At 37.0% G+C, this 18,221-nt stretch overlaps 2 protein-coding genes across 2 annotated transcripts in view; one reads left to right on the top strand and one right to left on the bottom strand.

Annotated features, from left to right (window-relative positions):
• The window catches only part of CDC73 (cell division cycle 73), a 117,551-nt gene that overhangs the window by 60,257 nt on the left and 39,073 nt on the right, over positions 1-18,221 (top strand). The window lies entirely within an intron of this gene.
• B3GALT2 (UDP-Gal:betaGlcNAc beta 1,3-galactosyltransferase, polypeptide 2) lies at positions 6,892-14,333 on the bottom strand. The gene is made up of 2 exons (XM_009320590.1): positions 14,136-14,333; positions 6,892-8,859 (listed from the first exon to the last, which is right to left on the bottom strand). The coding sequence occupies exon 2, from the start codon at positions 8,723-8,725 to the stop codon at positions 7,457-7,459; it is 1,269 nt and encodes a 422-aa protein (XP_009318865.1). The 5' UTR covers positions 8,726-8,859; positions 14,136-14,333; the 3' UTR covers positions 6,892-7,456.

Raw genomic sequence — 18,221 nt, 5'->3', positions numbered from 1 at the left:
GCTGCATCAACTTTAAAAAATAATTTCAGATTTGAAAGACAGAATTTTCTCATGACATTAATAGAGGCATTATTGAAAATACTTTTCTGTTGAAGATCCACTTATATAGGAACAGTGTGGTTTCTGTGGGCGTGTTGGGTTTGGTTTTTTTTTTTCCCTTTGGTATGCCTCAGTGTGCTTACAGCATAAGCTTTGTAATTCACTTTTTGAGGAACAGATGTGTTAGTTGTCCCCTCGGGTATGTATATGATATTTACTTTTATTTTAAAGTCTTAAGTAACGTTAAGAGTACCTCTGAATTGTAATCTTGTTTCTTTAAATTATTGGGACATAAAAATGTTACCCTTTTCTACATTAAAAAACAATCAATAAAATACAATACTTTAAATGTTTCAAAGATGATACAATGGGAAATTGGTTATTCTCTTGATTCAGAAGGCTGGATAATTGACTTGAATTTTTATGTCTACAAAAATCAATGCCTAGGTGGACTTTGGAGGAATGCCTATAAAAAGACTGGCATTTGCTTTAAGTGGCAGTACTAAATTTTTGACTGAGTCACAGATGGTGTTTTCCAGTGTCTCATTTTTGGTTTATCATCTTGCATCAACCTATATGTTATGGCACAACAGGCGTAAATTATGACGTAGATTTTTTTTTATACGAAATTCACGCTTCTTTTGGAAGTGATGACAGCGACATAGAAATCTTGAATGAAACCTAGACACTCTCTCTTATTCTCAAAATATTTCTTAGACCTCAGCTTTTTTAAATGCAGGATATGTTAAATATTTAGTAAAGGCTGTGAGCAAGGTTTTTGGTTTCCTTGGTGACTTGTTTAGTATTTTATGAACAAAGGATTTCTCGTGGCAGTTGTTTTTTCTTGTCTTAAACTTTGAGCTTACTGAGACGTGGGAACACTTGGCCTTTCCACAAGAAAAGATGTGGTGGGGTTGTGGTTTTTCAAGAGTGGAGGGATTTAGTGTTTTTATGACGGCATGGATGTTTTTAATTTAATACAAAACTTTAAAAAGTGTTAACAGGGAAAGAACTGGGAATACTTAATTTTTTGAGGACTTTTTTATGTCGAAAAGATGAGCCATGCTTGCAAGGATGTAAGAGATTATTTCCTCTAGTCTGATTTTTGTGATCTTGGGAAATTTTAAACCTTTAAGGATTTCACACTGTTCTCAGTTTCTTCATCTTTTTCAGTTGAATTAATTGCAAGACAATATCAAAGCTGGTATCCTTAAAATGTTAGGATGAGAAACGCATTTCATACACTTTACTTTCTAATGAGGTAAAGAAAAAGAGACTTCTCCATTATGCCCACACTGAGCATCTGGGAGATCAGAGTGAGTGGTTCACCAAATGTTCATATTAAACAGTTGAAATGTCAATTAATATTAGATAAAGCTAAATGGGCTAAAAGGAAATAGATGCGCTTGTTCTGATGCACTTGTCCTCAGAGGCGTACTTGTATATTCTTCGGTACGCTTTGGCCTCCAGGGAGGTAAAGCAGATTGCAGTGTTTTCTTATTTTAAAGAGTGTATATTGGTTACAAACTGATAAAGATTGTAGAAAACCACCAGTCTCCTCCTCCTCCTCCTTCTCCTCTCCTGGACAAATGATACCTGGAAGATAGCAGCAGCAATTCAATTCAATTCAGTCTTTAGAAAGCATATTCTTCTCTCAGGCCTTCCCAGGCAAATGAAAGCCCTTTGAGGAAAAATCCTGTCAAAGATTTTAGCAATCTTGAGTTCTCCACCCTGTACACCAACTGTGCACAACTTAAGCATTCAAATAGAAACCTTTGAGAGTACATAAAGCTTTAAGCCATGAGTACTCCCTGTGCTGGAGGGACTTCTTTTTTTGAGACTAGTAATTCAAGGTTACTGTCTCGGTCAGAACGTTTTGACCACAGGCGTGGTCTTGAGAAAAGCGAAGGGAATGGTTCGTACCCTGTGGTTTGAGTTATATAGCAATTAGCTCATGAACCAAAATGCATCATTACTATCATCCAGTTAGTGTTATCATGAAAACTGTCATATTTAAATGCTTGAGAGCTCTTGTAACTGTTGCCATGGTAATATCAGAATGGCAATGTGGTAGTTTTCATCCATATCCCATGTTCAGCTAAATTCCTTTGCGGTCATTTAACTGTGAAAGGAAGGTACCATATTGTACAAGGCTAGATGTCTTTTGAGTTAACCAGGGACAAATGAAGACTGGAATTAACTCTTTCTTTGAAAATGAAATGTAAATCCTAGTTTTCTTTGCTTTTGGTTTGACTGCGCCAACAGTCCTATATGTAAAATACTCTCTGTGGAGTTACTGACCTGCTACTCATGCCATCGTGTCGTGCCTTGTAATTACTTTGGTTCAGGCCATAATAAAAAGCACGAACTGCAATCACAAACTAAAAATTTTGTGAGTTGGATTAACCTAATGTGAGATGGATTTACCTAATAGGTTTTTATTTTCTCCGGAAGGGGAGAAGTGCAAACACTTATCAGTAGAAATTCAGATCCTGCTTTCTAATTTGGCCTCACTTTTAATGCTTTCCTTTATCACTGAGCCTGCCCTGTATTTTTTAACCTGCGTGGTGTTGATCAGCTGCTGCGTTTTTAGTTTCACTCTTCTGTTTTCTGACATTCAAGAGCTTTTTTAACTGACCTGCTGCAAGAAGTTGTTCTCCACAGCCCTCCCCCAGCCTCCTGCCCTGGAAAGCCTTTGACTTCACTCTTGCCGTGGGTACGAAGCAAAGACAATGTTCTCTCCTTTCTGACCTACATTTTCACAGTGCAGCATTGCATAGCTGGCGGTGCAGCTTCCCTGCCTCCCTTCTTCCCCCTGTGCTCCCCTCGCAGAGTGGCCAGGTCTTGCGAAGCAGAGCTGGAGAGGGGAGGCAGGGCTGGATGGGCTAGAGGTGTAATCTGTAGTAATACAGGAAATGCCATGTCTATTAGGTATGATCTGCTATCGGAAATTATTGTGGTCAGCAAGGGTGAGACTGTGTGCCACCCGAATTGCATGCTGTTTTGGAAGAACAATCTGAAATGAAAAGGACGATAGCGCTCTTAAAATTTGATAGGTGCGGTTATCGTAGTGTAATTAAGTCATTGTCCAATATTTATTTATTTATTTGTGTTATTTGACAGCATAAAATCAGGATTGAGAAATGGGGTTTAAAATTGGGAAAATACGTAAACAACTACCGATGCTTTTGCAAGTCGGTTACAAGCCTGTTCTTGCTAATAGCACAAATATAAGAAGTAGTAGCTTCTATATCAGCATCTTCCCTTTCCCTTTCATCTCCTCCTAGGAAGTTTTCACACATTGCAATGAGTATTCATTCAAAAGATAAGATTTTCTTGCACTGTGGGATTATGTAGGTATTTTAGATTGAAGTATGATTGGGGATTGTGTTAACGTATCAGGAAAATTAATAGGGATGGGGGCAGCCTAAAGTAATGGCTTCTAGATGCTTTCCTCCCCTCCAGTGCCTGATTTAGCATGGATTTTGAGACAGCTAATGCATGTCTTAACATGTTAATATATTCTGAAAATGTTTTGTAAATATGGACTAACACATTTTATATTACTGCATTGCAAAGAAAAGCAAACTTTAAATTACTATTCTAGTAAGGTTAACCTGAAAACCAGTTTGTCTCATCTCTTCTAGATCACTGCCATCATATAATTTTAAATTTATGGAACATAAAAATAATTTATAACATTTAAGGGAAGATCTTAATGGACACTGAATTTTCCCTCAGACCAACCACTGAGGCTTGGAAGTACCTTCACCTGTAATTTTTTTCAGACTAGAGCAGATCATGAACATTACCCATCAAAAATCTGTCAATGGCTGGGGATAGGATCAGTTGTATTACACCAAAACCTGTAGTTGTGCATTTCCCGTGCTCAAGTCTATTGATGTGTGATCTGCAAATAACTCACATCACTGATTTAATTGGAGATGTGAAAGGAACAGTTCTGTTGTCGGTGAGTAATAATTTTTTGTGGGACTTCATTTTGGGTCATCTAGTATCAGTGTAAATCTTTATTTAGTTGAAAATTAAATAAATAGGGAAAAATTATGGAATTTGAATTTCTGATTTTTGTTACCATGCTTCACTTTCTAAGGCTTTTCTCTGCCATAATGATGGTACTGATGGCATTGCATTTTTTTCCTATAATAAGTTTTGAGTCATTATGACTTTTTGTATTTGTTTTCAACCTGAAGCAGACACACAGAGAAGTAAAAACATTTAAAGCAAATATTATACAAACTTCTATACCTCAATGAGTAAACTAGTTCTATCCTTTTTTCTTTTTTTTACTGCGTTGCAGACATGTTAGACTTTTAGATATATGCTTGTATCCTATTGCTACTGAAAATGCATTTTTTTGTCTTGCTTTGTGGGGAAAGGAAGTGAGAGAACTTGTCAAAGATTTTAATGATATAAATAATTATTGCACTATTTTTAACACGACCTGTTTTTATATTCTAGTAGAGTGAGCAAATAGCTTAAACACAAGGTAGAAAACAGTAAAAAGATTCAGAGAATGGAATGTAGAGCTTTCATTCCATAATTGCATATTTCATCACACAAGCTGTCCCTCCTGCTTCTGAAAGCTTTGTAACGGACTATGCAAGAAAACAGTACTTGGATACAAACAATTTCAGTAGCCTTTGGCTGTCTTGGTAATGATTCAAATATATTTATAGAGTAGTTTCAACTTATACCCAAACATTAATATAAATTTTTAAAAATTATGTTGGACCCTTAAAAGGACATTAACAATGGCTTTTATTTAACATCTTACACTCCTCACTAGTATTTTAACTAGCAAGAAGTTTGATATACTGAACTCGTAGGCATTGTACCGTAATTCTGCCAAGCTCGGGCAGATCGGCATCATGCATGAGCTCCAAAGTGGAGTACCCGAGAGGTTGTTTGGCTGCCAGACTTTATGATTCAAATGCCAAACTATTTAAGATTTACTTATTAACCTCTTGGACTATACCCAGAAGTCAGTAACAGCATTTTGAACTAGCCAGAGTTGCTAAAATCCAAGTAGAGTACATTACAGTCTAGCTTGAAAGTGCCGAAGGCAGGGAACAGTGTTGAAGTCCTCTCCAAGAGGATGGACTGTGTTCTTGGCCAGCATTACTCAGGGAGAGGCCACTTACGGGATTGTACATCTTCCAGAACCGAATACCCTTGAGTGGTAGCTGGCTTTCAACGCTCACTCTGGTTGTCTAAAACTTGCGGCATTGTGTAAAGCTTGCATATAGTTAACTTAAGCCAGGTGGCTTTCAGCTGGAATATTAACTGTGGCCTGCGTTAGGTGGAAGGAAGCAGGCAGATTGAGCGTGAAGAAAACTACAAATGGGTGTTGAAAGAACACTCCCAAAGACATTTTCTAAAGCAGCTTATATCTCTGTGTCACATGAATGCCAATAGTCATCACATAAACTAAACCGATGCACTTTCAATCTGGTTGGAGAAATCTCTTCTGCAGAGAGTTACTATTTTTACACATACTTACTTTCCCCAGAAACGGACATTTCTACAGTTTGAGGTATCTTGGAAATGCACAAATGTATAATTATCATACCTCAAATACAGCAGATGACAAAATTTAGTGGAGAATTACCAAAAAAATGGTGATGAGCAAATTCCCATACCCGTCTTCAATAGGAGCTCCTAGCATTTCTTCAGAGGACTAGTCTACTGCAATACAGTCTGTTCGTGTGTGTAAGTTCCTGCATACAGACAGCCTTAAGGCTGCTGAGAGTGCTCAGTAATATGATTTGTCTTTTCATTACAAAGAAAAAAACCTGCTGTGATCTCTGTGCATGGTATGAAAACTAGATGTTAATAACTAGGGAACACTAGAAAAGTCAAGTAACGCTAAAGCTAGAAATTGATTTCTTCCTGAGCAGCTTTCCCATAAAAAGTGAAGTCTGAAGACCATAAATATAATCAATTTTATTAAATAATAAAAGTACATCAAATATTTGTATTTTATCCAATTAAAAAGTCCCAGTCAAACAGAAAACTAATCACAGTTCCATCGTTCGCTGCTATATCAGAGGTGGGTATTGTTTACCCTGGCATTGTGACAAACAGTAATAACCTGAATCTGATACAACTCTGCTGTAACTCTGTTGGAAAATAAGCTTTAAAAGTTCTGTTTGTTAGAAAACTGGAAACCTGTAAATAGATTTAACCTACTTCTTACAATTTATTCGCAGTGGTACGTGTTGTGGCTTTAATTTTTAAAATTGCTTAGATTTTGTTCTTGCCCATATTGCTATTTGGAACTCTCAATCTTACTGTGACCTAGTCTTCCTCACCTATAAGGTAAGGTGTGTGGCTTAATTTTCTCTATCAGACCTATTTTTCACTAGACTGACCCTTTGTTTTTTGGTAGGCTGGAAAGAGCAAAATCAACAAAGACTTGTTTGGTTTTCTCCCTCTTTCCACCAAATGAGACATTTTTGAAACTACAGTGAAAGACCTGAAGTTCCATTTTGGATTTCTGATCAGCCTCTTAGCTGCCTTGAAGTTATGTAAGGAAATTAATAGCAGATTCAATGAATTTGCATGAAGATGCCAAGATGAATGTTACTTGGCACCAGATTTTAGGAGCTCACCCTATGACTTCTAGAGAATTAAGTAACTTTTAGTCAACTCTTTGAGGAGAATCTATTTGAATCTACAGTTGAATCTAGAACACCACTTGCATTTCCAAAGGTGATGTACAAAGCGGCAGTTTTCTGAGCTTTGATTTCATTTATCCCTCCTTCCTAACCAAAATAATAAACTTTCCCAAAACTGGACCTACTTTAAGGGAGTACTTTCTTAGTGTTTTAGAGTTCATTGGTAGCGTGTTACTAAATTGTAAATGTGATGTTGCTAAATGCATTGTACATTAAAGAAGCGTATAATAATTTTAATGTGGTATTTGAAGGTAAAACTGGTCTGCCCATTGTGCATTTCCTTAGTTTTTCTTTTTTCATTTTATAGAAATTCTAGATAACAAATCATTACATTGAAGAGAACTAGAGGTATGAACGCATTTTTTAAAATAAAATTTAGTGTGAAAATATGCTCAATTATATTTTATTGGCACATAAATCAGCAATTGTACCACCAAAGTGTGCATGCTTATTATTGCACATTAACACAAAAATCCTTACATACTGTCTTCTTTTTTCCTCAAATTTGCTGGGAAAACCTTTTGGTTATAGTTTCATAATATTAGTGTTATCAAGAACTAGACTTTTTTGAACTTAAAAAAATAATTTTCAGACTCCACTATGTGATGGGGGTCAACTAAAGGCTGTCCCATTAAGCTCATCCATTTTCACTGTACATGCGTTCAGCGGTATTTACAAATTGCACATGGAGTACATTTGACAGAGGGAGCGTTGTCTTTCTAGTGCAGTTTACGATGGCGATACCTGCCTGCTTTTTCTTTTGCTGCATTGGCGCAGGCATTGTGCTTATTTTGTTGTAAGTGGTTCCAGTATTTGATCAGTTCACTAGGTTGGAACTGATGGGAGGTAATTAGGTGGCTATATTTACAGCTGGAGTAAGAAACTCGCCAGTGATTGAAGACAAACTCATTGGGTGGAGGCATAGGGTCAATTCGCAGCTTGGCAAGACAGATCCCCACGTATACATCCTCTAAATGTAAACGTCTGATGCTTAAGGAGACTTTAAAGATTTTTTCTGCTAAATCTCCAGAAAAAACATAACCAGTTCCAGAGCAGAATACAGGATAACGTTCACTTGGATACAAATCAGGTGGCATATACCACTTACTATCCTTGTTCCTATTAGGTGCATAACCTCTCATTAAATAACCTGTGAAATACTTGTGCCTTGGAGGAAGTTCTGGTTTCAGAAGCTTGTGTATTAAATATTCAGTATTGACAAACATATCACTGTCAGTTTTCATAACATATGGAACACGTGGACAATAAGATGCAACCCAGTTCATTCCCATCAGAGTTTTAATGGTTAAATTATAGTAGGTGTCTAAGTATTCTTGTTGAATGATGTCGTGGTACTGTCTGCTTTCCTCTACTATGGTACGCTGGAGGTATCCATTTATCTTGATGCTTAACCCCAGCAAAAAAATACGAACAATTTGGATGCCAGGTGTCAGGCTTTCGTTACCCCAAGTTTGTCGAATAGCTTGTCTAGCTTCCACCTGGCCTGGCTCTGCAGCGATGAGCAATATTAGAAAAGGCGTCTTCTCTTGGCATTTCTCAGGCTCGTTGATGATGTATTTGAAATGATACGAAGTTGGATGCCGAGTACCTTTTTCGTTGTAAATACTTCCATTGGCACTGAGTGTATTCTCCAAACCAGTTACTCCTTGCAGTGACAGATCCGTGTTGTTGGAGTTGGTGACTGTTTGAGGCCTGAGCGTCTGAGGTACGGCATCTTTCCACACGTTCCTTAGAGAGCTGTGGTTTGTCTCGCTTTTTGTAGATCTAAATCCTCGTATAGTGTAAGCCATGGGATTTTCTTTGAATCCAGCCCTGCCTGGCAGCCAGTCGTGATGATTAAAGAACAGAAACATAGCAAAAAGAAATACGAGAGACATCAGGCCAATAAGATGGGTGCGAAACAGAGACCTTTTGGTATTCCAGGTCATTTTTGCAAAGCAGCAGTGTCGTCTTCTCCACTGAAGCATGTTGTAAGAATCCAATGGTGGGATATGAGACAATGGCCAAGCAAAATGCTTTTCCGATTGTTTTTGAATCCACTGCTATTCTTTGGTATTCATTTTCTTTTGTTCATGTCGAGTAATTGTCTGCAAATGGCTCACTCTGCAAAGATTTAAACAAAGAAAATCATAAGTCTTTAATTTTACATGCTCATAATATAAAAGGTTACAATGAGAAAGTAGATATAAACATAAAATTGAGTTCAATTTTTTTGAAAAAACAGCCCATGTTAATATAAACAAGGTTTGATTTTTATGCTAAAAGCCAGCCTCGTTTTATGATTAAAGTTGACTTGACTTGTTAGCTTTTAAAAATGCTTTTTTCATGGTAAAAGTTTTGACAAACATCCTGGGTACCAAAGATTAAAAAAAAAAAAAAAAAATCATGTTAGCAGAAAAAGTGTGAAGTAGATGAAATAGCTTATCTAAAAAAGTCACCCTGGACTTTGCTGTTGATTTAAAAAAAAAAAAAAAAAGAGCATTTAGTGATGGGCACCACCATCGGCAAAATAAAGAGATTCGGGAAAGGGGAGCTGGGAGTGAGTTCCCACAGGATGGCTGTTCCCAGGGCCTGGCCAGCATGGTAACCTCTGAGAGTCCTCTGACCTTCAAATACCCTCTCCAAACCAGTTAAATATATATAAATATATTGAAATATGGGAACAAAAAGCTTTTTATTTCATGCGCTGAGAGTGCCAAGTGTCTGCAAGAGCCAATAAAGAACCGTTGCTCCAGGGAACGGGGAGCTGTGTTTCAGGTAAAACACAAACAACCTGAATCTTTACCCAAAACTTGAACCAATCCCAAAGTTTAAAAAAAAAAAAAAAAAATCATGTTAGCAGAAAAAGTGTGAAGTAGATGTAAATAGCTTCATGTATAGTGACTGTGAAATCCTTCTGCAGTGTTTGAGAGGGACTGAATGAAAAGGCCTTGATACCAGATGGAAGGTTTATTGGCATTAATTAAAATTGATTTGACATGCAGAGGCTAGTACGGCTCACAGTTTAAAAACCTTTTTTGTAAAATGGTCATGTATTGGTGGTGGGACAGACGGCGCAAGGTTGATTATGGCAGAGTTGTGTTAGTCACAGTACAGTGCTTGGCATGTTTCCACCAGCCCCGACTGTGTTCAGAAAGTCAATGAGAAGATGCACCTGTCAAAATTAATTTTCAGGGTCCGGTAACCTCACTGCACAGCCCTCAGACGGTAACGCAGGATAACATTTTCGGTCACCTTGCAGGCACCTTTAACCTTCTACTCCACAATGAAGGAAAATATTGAATGGAACACTTGGCTGTTGTGTCAGGCTCATTGATGTAGAATTAAGCTGTTGATTTTTGGTAGGCAGAGATCTTAGGTAAATGTTCATATTAACTGGAAATAAAATTGCACAGCACTAAGTTTCTGGCAAACTATCTGATGAGCGTGATTTCTTGTTTTTTTCCTCTATAAATTTATATGTAACTGCTATACTTCTGGTATCATACAGAAATTTCAAGTATTGTAACCAGCAGCTGGTAACTGTAGGAAAAAGTGCCAAAGTAGTCTGCGCTTCATTTTCTCTTGAATTTTTTTCATATTCAAGAGCAGAGTCAATATGGCAGCTTCGTGATGCTGCATATTAAAAGCTGATCACATCATTTCGTAAATGAACCTTTCAGTGCACAGTAGCAATTCGTTTGATTTTCAATTTGCTCTAATTTATTTCTGGGCCCTAGGGTTTTGTATAGGAAAAAGGATGACAGTTGAACAAGAGTCCATAGAAAATGCTATTTCTAATATAAATGTGTAATTTATTAATTTCTTTGTTATCTTCTAAAACCAATATTTGGGTTAATTTCTGCATTAAAAAACTAAGTGACGTTATATGGGAAATTACAGGATTTTACATTGTAAGGAAGTAATTTGAGATGGCAGTTGAGTAACGTATCATTAAATTGTATGTGTGTGACAACATTCAATCTGCGCCTGGTTCGTGTAAGGGAAAATTTGTATTTCAAAAGGGTAGGGAGAGACGTATAACTGAGCTTTATTTTAATTACTGTATGTCAGTTTATATATAAACAAAATAACGTGTATGCAGAAGATGCCTCATTCACAGTATTTGGAAGCAAGGGGGAAGTAGTATTGCACGGAGTCGGAATTGTGTCTCTTGCTAACCTCCGCTAGGAGGAGCAAGTAAGCGGGGACTTTAGCTGTCGTTTGTGACAAAGTACACGTATCTAAAAAGGCGACGCTGCTCCTCTATTCTCTTCCTGAAATAGCAAAATATTTGCCTAGTGATCTATTAAGCTCTTCCCTGTCGTTGTGCTGTTACACAGCGTTCATGAATTTTGTTCTCAAGCTCACTGAAAGTATTTTCTTACAGGAGACTGAGCTATCTTTCTAAAAATTATTTTCTGGTCTACAGCTGTTAAACATGTGTGTCTAAAGTATGCAGCTTGAGAATTAACCTGAAACTCCACACTACTCTTTTTATGCTGCTTTAACTCAGACATCCGCATGTAAAAGAAAATAAGCCCCAAATATAGAAGACTTATGCTTATCTGACCACTTGCACCTGCTTTTGCATGCTTAGAAAATAAAAGCCTGCCCGCAAAACTAATAACTTTTAGTTTCTCTGCAGTGTGCAGTGAGTTTTAAATGAACACTCAGCTATTTGGGAAGAATATCTCTGCATAAGCAAACATAAATGTCACTTCAAAGGGTACCCTAGATCTTGGGGAAGTTAATTGTTTGATACCAGTTTGGAGGGCAACAGTGGGAATACATGATTAATTATTGTTCCATTGCATGCGTATGCAGTTTAGGAAGACAGTCAAAACCAGAATTTCACGAATGTGGAGTAGCAGCTAGAATTTGGTTTAATTTTGTCACACTGAATTGTTCCACTTCTAGACCCGCAGTCATTAGACGCAAATACTTCAGCAAATCTGCACTGCTCTACTAATCTGTGTTTAATTTTTAATTGAGGTAGCGTTTTGTTGTGCACCTGCTTTCTTATGGCAATAAGTGAAAGTGAGAATCTTAAGTTATGTAAATATTTGCATAATCTGAAAACTGTTTTCAGGTGCTGTCTTTCCGTGATGCACTGAGAAAGTGTCCCAGAAAAGGCAGTTGTAATGGCTGAAATATTCCCCCCCCCCCCCAGGCTGCATGCTCACATTGTGCACATTAAAATAAGTTTTACAGTGGGGGACGGAACTAGAATCATAAGAAATTTAAAGTAATTAATTTCTCACTTACATATTTCCTTGATTTTTTTCAAGATGGGAGTTTCCTAGAAAATCTTCAATCTCTGTTTGCCCTTTAAAAAGGCATTGTATGGGTAGGGGTAGGACCCACATCTATTTCTCAGCTTCATAAAACTATTGACTGAAAAAACCCAATAACTTTGTGTCTCATTTTCTTTGTAATTCAGGTGTAAAACATTTCAAAATATACAGTGGGTATTAAGCGTTTGAAATACAGCAATAGCAATTGCTCCTTTAAAATATACTACATGCTAGGATGCATTGTTTAAAAATAATGTAAGCAGCTATCAATACATCTTAAAACTACCATTAAATAGTATCATGAAATATTTTTCTCTCACTTTTTAATTAGGGTTAGAGCGTTACTGCTTTTGCCCAAATATTTAAAATTTCATTTCACAGAAGGCTAATAAACAGGCACCAACCATTGGCAGTAGGTAAAAAAGCTTAAGTAAAGCAAAAGGTCTCTACAATCACCTTGTCCTCTGAAAGTGTCTTGTTGCATGTAGCTCTGCATTTTGAAGATATGATTTATAATAGCTCTACTTCATTTTTGGCACTTGACTGTGCAGTCACTGATGCATTATCAAATGCCAAATATATAAACTGTGAATGCCTCTTGAATTTTTATTTGTGATCTGTGCTCTGCTGGTGTTTCGGTTCCTTGCACTTTCAGTTCTGCTCTATAATTACAGCTTTGCAGATTGAAGCATTCGAATTCCCATTCACACGTCCTAGATTTTCATATTTTGATTAGCTGTGTGGGCAAACTCTTTTAATTAGAGGGAAGAGTTCAAAAGGCAGCCTGAGCCGGTATTCTGATGAACAACAGCAGCAGTAGCATATTAGGCCTCTCATAACATGCCTGAGTTCACTTACAAACTGCATTAATCTTTTGCACAAAACAGTACTCGGGATGAGGTTTGATGTGCAGGTTTTTAAATGTCAGATAGGAAAGTTGCACCGCTAGCTAGGCATGCTTCTCCAGGAGTATTCCCTGAGGGTAGAATTTTTTGTTTTAAAAGTTCTGGAAAGTGACTTTACCTTCTAAATGTCTTAAAAGTGATCTGAAACCAGTGACTGTTGTATGCTGCATCCTTAGGTATGTGAACTCTTTTCAGTTGCAGTTGTTTTATTGCATGTTAGGATTGCCTTGGGCAAAGAAAGCACATTTATATTGATGTTTAATGATTTATTATAGCTTATTGGTAGATTCTGCAGATAAGTACTTTCTTTCTGTGGTGTATTAAATTGCTATAGGTTTAGGTCTTAAATTTGTATTGCAAACATTCATCTTGTTTGTTTGCCATTAGTGATGAAGTATTTAAATTTCAGCAATAAATAGAAATGAATGGCAATTAGATGGAATGTCATTTTACAATCAAAGTTAAACAGTCAGTGTTTTTGTATTAAACAGAAATTGTAATGATGGCATGAGATAAGTTTATATGCTCACCATTTTGTGTGTATAGTGTTTGAAGGTTTCCTTTTGGGATGTCAGGGGAGCCTGATGTTACTTGTAAAATGTGGTGCCTGATTGCACTGCTGATGGTTTAAATCATGTCCAATCTTTTGCACGCTCCCAGTTTATGTTTGGCTGATATTAGCCTGAGAACATTTTGCTTGTGTTTGGGGAGGGGGAAAGCAAGTGTAAAAAAGGTCTGAAGGTACTTTTAAGATAATGTAATTGGACTGCGTGGTCTGTTTTGATGGTTCAGTGCTCTCAGTGTGTCACATCATGGCCATTTTACCAGTGCTTTAAGATTACTTCAGATAAGGATTAATTCTGACCTAGTTTGAGAGGATTTCTAACTGTTTTTTCAGTATTGGAGGGGTTTGAGTTTTTAATTTCTCAGCTAAAAGCAATCATTACAGTAGCAACATTATCCCTTTAATCCCTCCTCTCTAGCCACACCAACCTTGTGCAGACTGAAAGCAATGCATTTAGTAAGTGTAAGGTAGTGACATTGTGCTGTGGGAGAGGAAAACCTGCTAGAATTCTTTCTCCCTGTTTAGAGACATGTTATCTCAGGGCTCTGCAAATTAGCAACAATCATTATCTGTAATGGCTGAAAAGGTAACAGACAATCAAATGAATATCACACACAAGGATTTGACATACCTTCCTTGGTCAGGCCATTTATGGTGCGAGGATTATACCCACAGAAAATAGTTTTGGCACGCCATCACTTCAGCAAAAAAGATGCTATCGAACATGCGCACATCCCCCAACAGTCTGCTTCCTGCGATTGCTTTTCACAGTATCCAATCTGTCCATCTGTCTGCTCGTTGCTGTGTTACCTTCCTTGCTCATAAGTGTTGTCCTTGTCTTGGGGCTTTTTGTTCATCCTTCAAACAAAAGGACAGTAGTTCTCGTTTCTGTTCTGATCGGGGCTGTCTGGCGTTCACGGCCGATGTATTGGAGCTTTTACATCTGGTGTTTCCCTTGTCGGACGATGCAGTGCTGTGTTTTCTTCTCCTCAGTATCCATATTTCTAATGGTAATGTTAGCAGGGAGTGCTAGCGCGTAGTGGTTCAGTTGCCTTCAGTAATAGGATTTCCCTCTACTCCTTCCTTCATTGTTGCTAGGCAGTAATAGAAATGGTTTTGAGCTGCTTTAACCGAGGATTCTGGTCTATAAAATCCATTCTGTAGTTCGTCAGCTGCTGCACAGGCAGGCAGCAGTTTAAATGTGGGCTTTGACAGATGCTGTCTTCTGACAGAGCAGAATTTAACGTCATTGCTTGGCTGAATCCCACGTGATTGTTTGCATTCATTTTGACTATATCCAAAGGCAGCCAGAAAGCTTTACAGGTTCTTGCTGCTATTTGATAAATGATATGTACTCAGTTTAAGCACAATGATAGGTGAGTACTATAAAAATTGTATGATTATTAAATGAATGATTGAGGGTTTTTTCCAAATTGTTTTCACTTTTCCTTGACACTGTAACTTATGATTCTCTAGGGGATTTTTAATGCTAGACGTTCTATTCCCGTATTCCAAAAGCTGTTCTGCAGTGCAAAGGAATTAAAAGCATTTAAATACTGAAGCTTGATTTAACCCATTTGGCTCTCTTCGAGTATAAATCTTTTGTGCCTTCATGCCAAAGAAAAAATGTATTTCTTTGCTCATACTTCCTTTACACATGCTTACTCTATAAAAGCTGCTTTTTGTAATCTTAGGTTAGTCAATTAAGCTGGAGGATGCTAATGTATAAGCACACGCTGTTAAGCTGCCTTTCTGCTGTTAATGGCTTTCTTCCTTGGTAAAGGTCAAAGTCAGGTGTTGCAGAATCGGGGGCACTTGATTTCAATTATTGATGGATCTAAAATGTCTTTTGTCTGTAACAGACATACTTATATTATAGAATTTGTCTTTCTGGTCCTAATGAAACTTGTGGTCCTCTCATTTCTCTCCTTTCAATGACTGACCCTTCTATGCTGAAGCATCTTATTATATTTACTCTATGTTATAAATAACATATCCCAATAGATAGCTCAGGAAATAGAAAGCTACCAGCATACTTACCCAAGTATTTATTAGTCACTGTGTGTGTCCACTCTATTTTGAAAAGTTAATGACCAGCTCTTTAGACTGTTGTGTTTTGGTTTTTTTAGCCAAAGGATAAAGAAAATACAATTGCTCTATCATATGGTATCTCTGATTAGCAGGATCTGGGGGTTTTACTGGCAAATAAGGCTTCCCCAGGCAGTCAGTGTGTTTTGCCATTCTAGATGCATATTCTGATAATTTACTAGAAACATAATCAGATTTATATCCTCCTAACTAAATCACCTATGTACACCAACTTTCTGCATTAATTTAGTCTTGTTTTTAATGTATGCATTTGCTATCCTAATGACAATTTCCACAAATCCTATGATCCTATTTGAGGACATTTTAGGAGCATGAGCATATTCCCTAAATATTAATTATAAATATAATGTGCATATCAGTAAATACTTGTCTCTCCTCCAGTCTAAAAATTTTGTATTTAAAAAATGGAGGGGGTCAGCAGGGCGGTGGAGCGAGAGAGGAGACACCTGTGTTCAGCACTACTTACTGTTCTGGGATGTCTATGAATAATTGAGAATCAGTGCTTTGACAGGTTGCATGTGTGCTCAGTCCACTGAATTTTCCACTTAAACACACAAAGCTTTCTTATCCTTACCCTATAAAATATAGACAACTATATATAATCTCTTGCTGTACGTATACAAATATGTGACAGAGTTTGGCTAGGAGTATTGTCAATTTGCTGCATTCTGAGCTACGAGTAGGAAATCAGGTGAGATATTCATGTAGTTAATTTACCCATGTTGATTTACATAGAAGCAAGTAATGTTTTTTTAAATACCAGCATGTAAATCTGCCTCTGATTTTTGAATTTTCAGATAAGACACATAACATTGTATTCAGGAAGCAAGTCTAAATCTCAACAGAATGGTTATTAAAATCCATAATGTTTCCACTTAATTTATTTACTACTGCTTCACTATACCTGAAGTGTATCTTTGAAGGTTTGTGAGTTCTATGTAGTATGTTTACATATTGGGGTAGGCAGAACTGTTTTTATTTTTCTGTAAATGCTCATTAGTAAATATTAAAGGTACAAAAATCCCAAGGGCCATTTTTTCTAAATAGAATCTGTTTTAAAGTAAATTTAGAAGGAAACAGACATCAGCTTTGGCTTTTAATTATATGACCCATATCATTGTGCATAGCTTGTAAAGTTCAGGCAGAGCTGTTGCCTGTTGATACGTGTAAAACTTGTCATCTTGCCATGTGAACAAACTGAATACTGAATTCTTAAATCTTAATGAACAGTTTCTATTGTTCACTCATTCTTTGCTTTTAAAGAATGAGCAGGTCTTTGCTCATCTTACAGAAAAGTAAGGAAAAGCTTTGATTTTTCTACTACTTTCTATCTGGGTGTGTCTAATGTAGATTTAGAGTCAAAGTTTCAAGAAGAAATTCCTTTTCTTTTATAGCACTTTCTTCTTTACTACTTTTATATGATACTGTATGTTTCTGGGTATTTCAGGAGGGCAGAGCTTGCTTTGTACTGGAAATATGACCTGAATGTTTGAGTAATCTTGCTGGGCTGGAGGTTGGAATGTGCTTTATTTCAGCTAAATCTCACCGTGAAGGGTCAGTGGACTGCTTGTTCTTGATCCAAGGAGTAGTATGTTCTGTAATGTTACTATGGTTACATCTTAAATTAGAAGCTGCAATGTTAGCGTTTGAAATGCTGGCATCTATTAAGACTAAGAAGGAGTTACTCTGATGTGAAGATGTGCACCGTGTGTGTAAGGAACACTATACAGTTACCGTGACCAGTGAAAGCTTGACTGTTCAGTGAGTTCTGCAAAGCTAGAAGCAGATGCAAGGAGTCAGAAAAGATGTCTACTTAGGTTAACAGTGCACGTGACAACTGTGAATTATGCAAAATGTACTTGTGCAAAACAAAGGTGTGTAGGTTTGGAATATTTTCTTCAAAAAACTTAAAAAAACTTCCTACATGTCATTTTTAAAGGGTATCAGCAGAATCTTGTCTAACTGGTTTTAGAAGAAATCAGACCTGAAGGTTGAGCCATTAAATAAAGTTCTGTCTTGACAACATTAGTAGAAGTCTCTCAAATCAATTTAGAGTGGTTGCGATAGTCAGCTGTGTGCTGTGTGGTAATTTTTTGCCTGGTGGCCATCAGTCCCATGAACGTTAAACTAAGCATGTACATCATAGCTGACATATCAACTGAATGTTCCCATATGGACTGTGCTTTCTGGATACCCCAGGAATACTTTGCAAAGTTTATTCCATTTTATCATAGTAAAATGTAGTATTATTTCAGCTGTAATGTGTTGAAAACCTTTCAAGTGACAGTTCAAAATGATTAATGGCAACATTTTCAAGGTTGGTTATTTTTGCTTTTAAATTTTATTTTTTCCTTCTGGAAATGTGTTAATACAGAATGTCATAAATGCTTAGTTTTAATTTTCTGTGTTACGAATTATTATGTATATGGCCAGTGGCCATTCTTCTCTTTGCTTCAGAAAGAATACTTCTCCAATAAGTCATTTAGAGCGGAGAGGACAGGGTTGTAGAATATTTGTAATTTGCTTGGCTACTTTGTGATCCCAACACGTTTCTTAACTATCACAAGCATGTTTGTAACTGAATAAAAAATAGCAATCTAGAAATGAC

This window comes from Pygoscelis adeliae, unplaced genomic scaffold (genome assembly GCF_000699105.1).
Source record: "Pygoscelis adeliae isolate BGI_AS28 unplaced genomic scaffold, ASM69910v1 Scaffold402, whole genome shotgun sequence".
Lineage (NCBI taxonomy): Eukaryota > Metazoa > Chordata > Aves > Sphenisciformes > Spheniscidae > Pygoscelis > Pygoscelis adeliae.
This window is presented reverse-complemented; position numbering and strand designations above follow the sequence as displayed.

Excerpts from the sequence above, each read along its gene's own strand:
- B3GALT2 (XM_009320590.1), bottom strand. The coding sequence starts at position 8,725 with ATGCTTCAGTGGAGAAGACGACACTGCTGCTTTGCAAAAATGACCTGG.